Source organism: Limanda limanda, chromosome 7 (assembly GCF_963576545.1).
Source record: "Limanda limanda chromosome 7, fLimLim1.1, whole genome shotgun sequence".
Taxonomy (NCBI): domain Eukaryota; kingdom Metazoa; phylum Chordata; class Actinopteri; order Pleuronectiformes; family Pleuronectidae; genus Limanda; species Limanda limanda.
The window spans coordinates 3,231,537-3,243,859 of record NC_083642.1 but is presented as its reverse complement, the minus strand read 5'-3'; the positions used below and the strand labels follow the sequence as shown (position 1 = coordinate 3,243,859).

The following is a 12,323-nucleotide window of genomic DNA, read 5'->3' as shown; positions in this document are numbered from 1 at the left end:
CTGTTTTGTGTGTGATTTTCTACCATGAGACACAATCAACAAAAATCCTATGTTCTTCTTCTTCTTCTTAATGCCAAGTATTACAGTTCTACTTATATAATGTACAAACCTACAGCAGCATTAGAACATTCCTTTGATGATGACATGTAAGAGGAGTCTTCTATGTCATCAAAGGAGCCTCCTCCATGTAGGAGCTGGATTCCAAGACTCACCCACATCTCCAGCTTGATCCTGTGGAACAAAGTCCAGGTCCTCAGCATCACAGACTTCAGATTTCACTTCTTCTTGCAGCATTCAGCTTTAAGACCGTAAAGAAACCTGTAAGCAACCTGCCAACTGTAAGTCTGAAATTATGCCACCAGCCATACTAACACTCTGGATAAAGAACATCAAAAGCATATTTATTTATTATTTATATTTATTATCATGCAAAAATGAATTTTATTCCAAAAGTAACAGGAAACATTTTAATCCACAAATTTCACAGCAAATATTCAAGTGCTTCGCCAAAACATTTAGTTATTCTTCACATTAGACATGATGTAGTATATTTACATTGTGTTGTTGCTAATTTCACTCAGGAAGAATATCTGAATACTTCTTCAACCACTGACAGAACTTTATCATTCGTTAATTTCCATAATCAACAAGAATAAATTATGATGTGAAGATACATATATGTAATATCGATTGAGGTAAAAGCTATAGGTACAATTTCCAATTCCACATTGTGAATAATACTGTTTTACAAGTAAAAGTCTTGTGTTCAATGATTTACTTCTGTAATATTACAAAAGTATTGTCAGTAAAATTGGTCAAAGTATCAAGAGTAAAAAAAAGTGTTCTGCAGAAGCAGAATACTAAATTATGTAATGTAAGTATTTCTAAAGCAAATTTATACTCTTGGAGTAGAAAAACAATTAACAGTATTTCTTCATATTATTTACTGTATCTCAAGAAGACACCAGTGCTGAATAAAATTAAAATTGATATTCAGTGAGTTTTAATTGACTGAATAGAGTTTTCTTCATTTCATGCTCTGAAGAATATCTTTTCTATTAAAAGACGGGAGTAATTTGGTGAAACAGCTTCCAGATGAAAACACTTGGAGTCTTTAGTCTGTTATTCACAATGAGGGGTTTTACTTCAATACAGAATCGAAATGTTTATTCCACGGCTGGTAAATTATTACACTTGAGAGTAAATGAGAAATGACACATGATGCAATCACATGCAACATGTGTCTAACGTGTATGTTACATGTGTCTTCATATCTTAGATTGAAGGAGGTGATTATCTGAACATATGATAAAATAATATCTGTCAGTATGAGCACTACTACAGATTTACCTCTGAAGTGTTGTAAATCTGAAATATAAAACTGAAATACTTCAGTAAAGTACAAACGTGTACTTGCTACTTGAGTGCTTCGTTACTTTCCATCACTGTAGTTTTCGTAGTTTTGATCTAAAACATGTTAAGATGAGAGAAAAGGTTTTTTTCTGCCCTACGTCATCTTGGTGCAGCTACATTTTACGGTCCGCCATTTTAGGTTTAACCGGACACATTACTGAGTGACACCAGGAAGTGCCTCTCAACATCAACGACAGGTAGTGACACCGTGAGTTAATAAGAATATGAAATAAGAATAATAAGAATAACACTATAAAGACTAAAACATTATAAATAATAACAATATACAGAATAAATTAATAAAAAATTTAAAAAAGAATATGATATGAGAGGGGCAGTTAATTTGTTTGTTAAATTGTTTTTGGATTACACTAAAGTCAGAAATAATTATGTAACATTATGTCACTTAAAAACAGCATGAGAAACCTTTTAAGTCCTTGTAAAAAATACATAATCTTAAAAATAATATAAATTAATCCTTTATTAGTCCTGTCGCTGGCAGTGGAACTCTTGTGTCACAGGCTCCCTTCCAGCCAGGCACAAAATATTTGAAAGACCACACAAGCAAAAACTAAAAATTAGAATATAAATAATAAAATAAAGTAAGTTAAATATTCTATATATACCTAAATATAAGCTATAAACTAAATAATAAACTAATAAAAACTAACAGTGTGAGAAGAGTATTGCACAGTGAAGTGAGTCTTGGACCAGATTCACTAATTGTGTTTATTATAGTTAAGTGATATATTATTAATTCTTTCCATTTACAGCACGTGCACAGAAAATAAAAAAAACCTTTTCAGGATCTTATTTCCATCTTGTGGTTGTTGTCAGGCTTCGTCACTTCCGGTTCCAGTTAACGATCCCCGCGGCCGTTAGTTAGTGATAACCTGTTGCGCAACCGGGCTAATGTTTGATAAAGTTCGCACTTTGATCCGCAACGTGAATCATTAGCACGAGAAGAGTTCGGAGGATACGCAGAAAAGTCCGGAAGTGGAAGCGACCAAACAGGAAGTGACAAGTAGTTAAACTTCCTCCATTAGGGATGTGACCCCAGAACAAGTACATAAATAAAAACCGTTAGATCAGAACAATGTGTTTTTACATCAACATGTATAATATCACTCTTTCTTTACTTTTAATAAGTATTATTACTACTTCAGAAACAACAACATTAATAAGTTTATTAGTTATCTGGACGTCTTCATTGTATTTGACCTGTTAAGGACTATAAAGTGAATCTTGAATGTATTGCAATTAGATTATTACAATGTGTTACAGGACATCACAATACACACAAATTATATTTGATCTGTACGTCAGTTTCATCTTATATGTCTAAAATATTTTTAAATCAATATTCCTATATACATATATATATATATACATTCTAAAGGTTTTCTTAATGTATGTACTTCTGCTGCATGGGGTAGGCTGGCTGGGGGTGGGTGGGTCTTACTGTGGGTAGGGGTATATCCATCAGATTTGTGATGTGTAATTATATAATTGTATTGATAACCCAAAGAAAACCAATAAAAAAGTGTTGAACATAAAATATTTTGAAATGATTATATGACACAAAAAAGAAATCTGTAAATGTTTGACATGTTTACTTGAAAAGTGGCTCAGACTTTAAATTCATTATCAAAAAAGTCGTCTTTTAATCTACTAATCGTTGCTGCTGTACTTTAATCTGTAGCTGTGTCACATTTTAGAAACTGATGCTGTGTTTTGTATATAATATTTCAACATTAACTGATCTCTGCAGATCCTGCTGGTGCCATCATGTACGTCTTTGACCGCAACATCGACGTAGAGTCCATCTCCAAGTTCTTCCAGATGTGCGTAAGCTCGCAGCCCACTGTATTTCAGGTTTGGACTTGTTTTACTTTGACTGAAGTTTCTCGTGTCTCATGCTCAGTTCATGTCTTCCTGCAGATCTCACTCCACATTGAAGGAGGTGTGCCTCGGCCTGGCAGTTTTTATGTTCGTAACCGGCGCCGGCTCCTACGTCCACGTCTTCACGAGCATCTTCCAGGTAACGAGACCCAGCAGCTACAGGTTGATCCTTGTTTGGCCTCAGTGCTGCTGCTCTTGTGCTCACGGTGCGTGTGCTTGTTGTCAGGGCGGCCTGCTGCCGCTGCTCGGCTCCCTGGGCATGATGTTGTGGTTGGACACGACGCCACACCACACTAAGACGGACAAGAAGAGACTGGCCATCTTCGCAGGAGTCGCCCTCTTCTTAGGTAAACCAGTCGCTGTGGGCGGAGCTGTAACGATTAGTATTCTGATAATTGATTAATCATTTAAATCATTTTTTTAAGGTAAAAATCCTATAATAATAACTGTGCTTAACCCCAAGATTCTTTATTGTCATTATTACAGCAGTGTTTGTCTTCCTTTGTCTGCAGGTGTTGGTCTCGGCCCCACAACGGACTTTGTCATCGCCATCCATCCGATGTGTGTGAAGCTACTCAGTGCACGTGTGATGTTTTGAGGTTGTGTACACGTCTTAAGGAAATTAGTGTATTTACTGAGAACTCACAGTTTTGGTTTGTTTCTCCTCAGCATCATTGTGATGGCTTTCCTCTGGACCTCGGTGATCTTCGTCTGCTTCACCTTCAGCGCCCTGTACGCCAAGCGCAGGAGCTACCTGTTCCTCGGAGGTAAATCACCTTCTCATGGTTGTGACCTTGTAAAAATCATCTTTTAATGTTTTATTTTGTAAATAACGCTTTTTTTGTCCACCAGAGAAATTGTATTTTTGGTCACACATACGTGAATGCAAAGTGAATATCGAGGACCAGGCCCTCATGTTGGATTTCTTCTCTTCTTTATGTTTTTGTGTGAACCTGTGTTTTCCTCTCAGGAACCCTGATATCTGGTCTCTCCCTCCTGTTCCTGTTGTCCATGATGAATGTGTTCTATGGAGCTGTGATGATGTTCAAGGTTGTTAAATCTCACCCACACTGAAGCTTTGAAGGTTGTGAGTCACAGTGGACGTGTCACTCATGTGTGTTTTGCTTTGGGACAGGCTCACATGTACCTGGGGCTGATCATCATGTGCGGCTTCGTCCAGTCCGACACTCAACCCATCGAGGAGGAGGCAGAGAGCGGAGACCATGACTGCGTCTGGTGAGGATCTATACTTAATCATCAACACGTCTGGTTCAGATTCCAAGTGACAGGTCCACAGATTTAAGAGTGAAAGCTGAGTTCTTGCGGGAGAGAGAGAGAGAACTGCATTGATGTTTGTCTCAACAGCTCAAGAGTTAAAAATGATTGGGTGACAATATGAGAACATAGTGGACCTGCCACAGTCTAGATAATGAATGTGAATCACTGGAGTCACGGCTCTTAGATCTGGATCTCTCTCTATTTTATGGACACTGAATGATTCCAGTTACAAACTGATTCTTAAACAAACTTCATATCATTTCTTTCAAGGCACTGTGTGGATCTGTTCATGGCGGTCATCACCTCGGTCAGGAAAGTGATGGCCATCCTCAATTTGGACCAAGAGGTAAATTTTTTAACCTGGAGAATAAATCTGCCCTTACCCCATTTTTGTCTTTTTGTCAATAAATCCAGAATATTTACCTGTGTAAATATTGTGAGAATCAAACCTTTCACCTGCTGTGACGCTGTCTAATGTTTTCATTCTGAATTCTATTTCTAGGACAAGAAGACGGAGAAGAAGTAAACGACGTGTGAGAAAATCTTCAAAAGGCACAATTTGCGGAGCACTTGGTGCTTTTAACTTTCTTTCTTCATTTCTTGAATTAACTCCTCTGTGGTCTTATACTATTGAAATTTGTCCTATTTAATTAAAAAATGTACTAGGGTTGAATGTAAGTTTATGGCGCACTAATGCTAATCCCACCTCGGCTGTAAACGGAGAGTAGACTGAAGCTGCGGGGGTCTTGCTTGGCCTGTAGAGGGAGTTGTTGCACTATGAAGGCGGCACTCACAGAGGATTTTTATATTACTGTTATTTAGTGCCATAAGTTAACGATAGGCTCCTGTTAGTGGCTCGTGAGCTTCTGAAAGTGATTGTTCTTTTAATTTCACCTCATGTATTTTGTTTTCTCGTTGATTTGCTTATTTATAGTTTCCCTCAGTACTTTTCTTTAGTGGCGTGTCACGAGATAAAGTGTCCCATGATTCTGACAACACATCCACAGAGTTCCTGTGTTCCTGTATTGTAATTTTTTTTTCCTCATTAAAGAAGTTCTGTGAGAAACATTTTGAGAACGCAGCCTGAAAACACCGACAGGAACACGACCGACTCTCAGACTCATGATCTCCTCTCTCGCTTGCAGCCGGGTCTCGATCTCCCGGCTGCTGGACGAGGACGAGTCGAGGACATCTGTTCAAAATCTAAATTCTATGCTGAGACAGGCGACCTGTTCTAAACCGCTCCCGTTGTAAATTTCTCCAAATATCTGTTGTCCAAAAGGTTAGTTTGCCAAATGACACTAATCTTACAATTTGGCATTGTAGTCCAGGCAAAGTAGCGTTTTACGACTGACTAATTGTAAAATAATTTTTTTCAGCATAGATTATTTCTATGAGGTGTCCAGAACAACATACTAAAAGTCCTAAGAAATCCTAGTTGAGGAAATATGTTTAATTCTCATCAATGTGTGCCAATAAGGCCCAAAGGGGTGTATTGTTGCCTCCTTCTCTTTAATAGAAAAAAAGTTACTTTTCATGTATACTTTTACCATGTAAAGTTTTATTGTGGTAATACAAAAAATGTTACGTTTCATGGTTACTTTCATTGTGTAAAGTTTTCATTTGATTGGAGTAAAGGAAAAAAATAGCCCCTTTGGGGTGTATCGTTGCCTGGCCTTATTGGCACACATTGATGAGAATTAAACATATTTCCTCAACTAGGATTTCTTAGGACTTTTAGTATGTTTTTCTGGACACCTCATAGAAATAATCTATGCTGAAAAAAATTATTTTACAATTACTTCTATTTTTGGCTCCAAAATGAGTAACTTTGTCTGGACTATTGGTAAGTTTTTTTGGGGGGAGTTTATACTGTGAAGAATTTATTTTATTGATGTAAAATTGAAACTAGTACTTTGATACATTTGGTCTAATAAACGTGTTGAACGTTCGTAAAGGAAGTGAAGGCGTCTCTGCTTATTTATGACCTGGTGGAGGAAGATGTTGAATCATTTACTCAAGTAGAAGTAATATCTTTAAAAATACTTAATAGTACTGCAAGAAAACTCCTCTGTAATTTAAAATATTCAGATTAACTGCTTAATCTGAGTAACTGCTGCTAACAGACAAACTGACGCGGGTGAAAACACGCCCTCCTCATCAGAGGTAAAAAAAACGACCAAGATCTAAATCAAAACATTTTAATTAGAAAGTTGAAATTAGAAATTACAAAGTATTACAGTTCTACTTATATAATGTACAAACCTACAGCAGCAATAGAACATTCCTTTGATGATGTAAGAGGAGTCTTCTATGTCATCAAAGGAGCCTCCTCCATGTAGGAGCTGGATTCCAAGTCTCACCCACATCTGCAGCTTGATCCTGTGGAACAAAGTCCAGGTCCTCAGCATCACAGATTTCAGATTTCACTTCTTCTTGCAGCATTCAGCTTTAAGACCGTAAAGAAACCTGTAAGCAACCTGCCAACCGTAAGTCTGAAATGATGCAACCAGCAATAGTAACACTCTGGATAAAGAAAATCAAAAGCATATTTATTTATTGTTATTTATATTTATTATCATGCAAAAATGATTGGGATTCCAAAAGTAACATAGGAAACATTTGAATCCACATATATTCGAGTACTTCGCCAAAACTTTAAGTTACTCTTCACATTACACATGATGAAGTATATTTATATTGTGTTGTTGCTACTTTCACTCAGGAAGAATATATGAATACTTCTTCAACCACTGACAGAACTTTATCATTCGTTAATTTCCATTTCAAATCAACAAGAATAAATTATGATGTGAAGATACATGTACTCTCTGTAATATCAATCAAGGCAAAAGCTGTGGGTAAAGTTCCAATTCCACATTGTGAATAATACTGTTTTACAAGTAAAAGTCCTGTGTTCAATGATTTACTTCTGTAATATTACAAAATAATTGTCAGTAAAACTGGTCAAAGTATCAAGAGTAAAAATACTTGTTCTGCAGAAGCATGGCAAAAGGATTTTATAACCTTCTTTAATAAATAATACAAAATTATGTAAGTATTTCTATAGCACCTTTATATTCTTCGTGTAGAAAATCAATTTACAGTTTGTCTTCATATTATTTACTTTTTTCACAAGGAGGTGTTTTACTTCAATAAAGAATCTTTATGTTTATTCCACCTCTGGTAAATTATAACACTAAAGAGTAAATGACACATGATGCAATCACATGCAACATGTGTCTAACATGTATGTTACATGTGTCTTCATATCTTAGATTGAAGGAGATGATTATCTGAACACATGATAAAATAATATCTGTCAGTATGAGCACTACTACATAAAAAAAAGAATGGACATCTTTATATCATATGAGAGGGGCAGTTAATTTAAGGTTTTTTTGTTAAATTGTTTTTGGATTATACTGAAACTAAACTCAAAAATCTTTGTGTAACATTAGGTCACTTAAAAACAGCATGAGAAACCATTTAAGTCCTCGTAAAAAATACAGAATCCTAATAATAAGATAAATGAATCCTTTATTAGTCCCACAATGGGGAAATTTGCAATTTAACAACTGAAAGAGTCAAAAACAGGAATCAGTAAGATTCAAGACTTTATTAATCATGTGCACAACAATAACCTTCAGCTGACACTCGCAGTGAAACTCTTGTGTCACAGGCTCCCTTCCAGCCATGTCCAAAATATTTGAAAGACCACACAAGCAAAAACTAAGAATTAGAATATAAATAATAAAATAAAGTATTAAAATATTCAATATACACCTAAATATAAGCCATAAACTAAATAACAAACTAATAAAAACTAACATATACAGTGTGAGAAGAGTATTGCACAGCTACATTACATTACATTTCATTTAGCTGACGCTTTTATCCACAGCGACTTATAACAGGTGCATTCAACCCCGAGGGTACAAACCAAGAACAACAAGGATCAAGAAAGTACAATTTCTTCAAAAATAAAGCAAGACCACAAAATGCTCGTTCTCCGAGTTCCTTGAGATGTGTGTGAGCTCGCAGCCCACTGCTGTGTGGAGTGTTTCAGGTGCGGACTTGTTCCCGTGTCTCATGCTCAGTTCGTGTTAAGGCCAATTTATGCCTCTCCGTTTTTTCTATTACGGACAGATAAGACCGCCCTATCCGTCGTGAAACGCCCTCTCCGAGTGCTTCGGACAGCTTTTCGTACACGTCTGATTTTTCTAACTATCCGTCTTCATGTTGGAGACCCGACGGACCGCTCTTGGCTGTGATTGGTCCGCGAACGACATCATTTCCGTATGACGTCATTTCCGTATTTCCGGACCTCAAACTTCCTGTTTACTTGTAGCAACAAACACGAACACAACTATGATTCTACGATTAATGTGACGTGTGTGTTAAGCCAGCGGAGTTGTCCGGCTGACGGTGGCTCGTTCGAGCACTGAGGGCATGTGTGCACGGTCACATACGGTTATAACGAGCTTTCAAAACGGCGCTAGCAGGCTAGGCTAGCGGGCTAGGCTAGCCACCATGCTAACTGCGGTGGTAACAGTGCAAGAACCCGCCGTCACGACTTTAATTCCACTTCTATCATGACACTGTTTCTATAATACCGTCAGGTTAGAAGCAAACACTGGATAGTAGTAGTTAGTGTCGGGAGTCCCTGCTGACTGTGTGTGGAAGCTGGAGGAGAGCTAGCTCCGGGTAGCTTCTAGCTACATGTAGCCTCAAGCAGATTCAAGCTGTGGAATCAGCAACACAGTTCGGAAACAAGACCGGGGAACCGCTGCGCTAAGAAACGATTACATCAGCATCTTGACCCGCTGGGTGTCACTTTATTTAGTTCTGTTAGTTGCCATGGTTCAGTGTGTGGGAGGAGCTAACATGTAAACAGAGACACGTGGACTTCTTCTTCCCAAATGGGGTAGGCTTCTCTGAGCTCGTCTTCCGTTGCGCCACCTATGGGTTTGGCGGGGAATTGTTTTTAGACGGATAGTCGTCGGAGAAGTAAAAATCAAAAAGACTCTTTGTCCCCCGCTGAGACCTCTCCGAGAAACGGATACGTAGAAGTATATAAGAGCCTTTAATCTCTTCCTGCAGATCTAACCCCACATTGAAGGAGGTCTGCTTCAGCCTGGCCTGGGCTCTGTTTTCAACCGGCGCCGGCTTCTACGGCTACGTCATCTTACAGATCCTCCAGGTAACGAGACCCAGCAGCTACCTGCACAGGTTGATCCTCATCATCAATACTAGTTGTGCCACTGGGGGAAGTTCATAGAAGAACACTTTGCCCTGCCTGATATGACATCACCTGCTCCACTGCTTGAGGATCAGGGCAGATTCACACGAGACCTTCCTTCCTCCTCAGTCCTTAATTCATCCTGCAGCACATTTCTGTTGAATATCTGACTGAGATCCTGATGCTTTGCATTTTTAATTAAAGAAGAACAGTCACAGAAGAAGAAGAGGAGCCGCTGCAGCCGAAGATGATGAAGAGTAAACCTGATGAGGAAGACTACTGGAACAGCTCCAAGTTCAAAGCTTTCACCTTCGACGACGAAGACGACGAATTCAGCAAACTGAAGGAGTCGAAGCGAGCGGTGAACAGCATCCGGGGACTGGTGGACGAAGACGAGGACGAAGACGAGGTGGAGAAAGTCAGCTGGAGCGGCGAGCCTGTTGGGAGTATCTCCTGGTCGGTCAGAGAGACGGCAGCGTCCAATCAGAAGGCAGATAGAGAACCAGCCTTCCCCAAAATCAACACTGCCCCACAGACGACTGGCAGGAGTCACTGGGGATACTCACTGAGTTCCCTGTTCAAAGGAAAAACCAGAGGAGGAACCTTCCAGTCCTTCACTGACTCGCTCAGCGACTCGTCGGCCAGGCTCTACGCTCCGGAGCTCCGGAAACCTAAATCTGAGTACAAGGACTATGTCAGTGATTGGTCGCCTGAGGAGACAGTTCACAGAATGCAGCAAGGACAGACGGTGTCTCTGGAGAAGTATCGGTCTCTTCAGGACAAACTGCTGCTGTTGGATTTCTCCGTCAGCGCTCACGATGGAAACGTTATCACGGCTATCTTGATATATTTGAAGAGGACTCTGAGTAAAGAGGTTTTGTTTCGGGAGCTGGAGTCCAGACAAACGGCTCTGAGACATTTCATCCACTATCTGACTGAAACCAGAGACCAGAAGCTGCTGCTGGAGCTTCTCAGGACTCTGGGCAGGACAGAGGACATGGTGCTGCTGCAGTACAAACAGCACCTGGGCATCACAGATGAGAACAAGAGGCGGGACTTCCTGAAGAGCTGCCTCAGTCTGGCGTTTTCTCCCGAGGACTCGGCTCACGTTCAGGATCACTTCACTCTGTTGGAGCGACAGATCGTCATGGAGGCAGCAGACGGGCAGGCAGAGCGTGGAGGGAAGTCGGAAATCTTCCAGAAGTTTCCCAGAAGAGCTTCGATCCTCAACATGCCGCTGATCACAACGCTGTACTACTGCTGCTTCTACCACTACCACGAGCCGGAGGGGACGTACAGCGGTGCACTGAACATCCGTCACACCTTCAGGGTTTCAGAGAAGCAGTTCTTTGTGACGGCGCTGGCGGCGCGGGCGAAGCTGAAGGCGTGGTCGGACGTGGACGCTCTGTTCACCTGCAGGAACTGGCTCGGATTCACCAAGAAGAAATCCCCTCTCAGCTTCCATCGAGTCGTGGACATCCTGCAGAAGAACTCCGCCCCAACACAGGTACTGCAGGAGTACGTGGGCCTGGTGGAGGACGCCGACACCAGGACCGGGCTGGCTCAGAAACTGAAGTGTCACGACATCGTCATCAACACGTACCGGGACCTGAAGGACCGAAAGCTGTTGCTAGGATACCGAGGGAAGGTGGAGAAAGGTTCGGCCGAGGAGAAGAAGATCAACAAGCTGCTGGACAACCCGCAAATCCGCTGGAAGAACTGATCCCCGCCTACACCGCAGAGAAGCCCCCCCCCCCACACCACAGAGACGGACGGTCTCATACAGCCCCCCCACCCCCCCACCGCAGACGGAGATGCAGCCTCCGAAGGGTGTGGCCCTGAAGACTGTCCATCACCATGACAACAGGAACGTCCCATCTCAATCACATTCCTTCAAAAAAAAGTTGGTTTTTTTTACAAGAACAATAAAGTTATTTAAAACTGTCGTGACGCCAGACCCAGGAGCCACAGAAATGAGGCGCAGGGCGATCATTTCTATCATCACCCTCCTCACAGGTAATCCTGTCGCTGTGGGCGATGCTGTAACGATTAGCATTCTGATAATTGATTAATCATTTTAATATATTTTTTTGTACCTGTGTGTTACCGGCACCACACCTAGGGGAAATCTGGACCAGCAACAAAGGGTTACACAGGCTAGGGAGCGCTGCGTAACCAATAGATACCGATTACATGTGCTTATCTCAAAGATTCTTTATTGTCATTATTACAGCAGTGTTTGTCTTCCTTTGTCTGCAGGTGTTAGTCTCCTCCCCTTTGGGACACAGCCCTCCCCATCGGTCAGAGGTTTGTGAAGTTACTCAGTGCACGTGTGATATTTTGAGGTTGTGCACACGTCCTAAGGAAATTAGTGTATTTACTGAGAACTGACAGTTTTTCTGGTTTGTTTCTCCTCAGCTACAGAACAATGCCACGTGCACTATCTCATGTGTGGAGACATTTCACCCCATCCAATGTAGAAGGAAAG

General features: G+C 40.6%; 2 protein-coding genes across 2 annotated transcripts; both read left to right on the top strand.

Moving 5' to 3' along the window:
• Positions 1 to 3,201: 3,201 nt before the first annotated feature.
• On the top strand, positions 3,202 to 9,874 carry LOC133004613 (probable Bax inhibitor 1). Its single transcript, XM_061074087.1, has 10 exons — positions 3,202 to 3,257; positions 3,355 to 3,454; positions 3,542 to 3,662; positions 3,828 to 3,876; positions 3,985 to 4,082; positions 4,286 to 4,365; positions 4,451 to 4,551; positions 4,864 to 4,939; positions 5,096 to 5,115; positions 9,697 to 9,874. Exons 1-10 carry the CDS (start codon positions 3,202 to 3,204, stop codon positions 9,872 to 9,874), a joined length of 879 nt encoding a protein of 292 aa, XP_060930070.1.
• Positions 9,875 to 10,052: 178 nt separating this feature from the next.
• Positions 10,053 to 11,558, top strand: LOC133005388 (spermatogenesis-defective protein 39 homolog). The gene has a single exon (XM_061075051.1). It carries the CDS (start codon positions 10,083 to 10,085, stop codon positions 11,556 to 11,558), a length of 1,476 nt encoding a protein of 491 aa, XP_060931034.1. The 5' UTR covers positions 10,053 to 10,082.
• Positions 11,559 to 12,323: the final 765 nt, after the last annotated feature.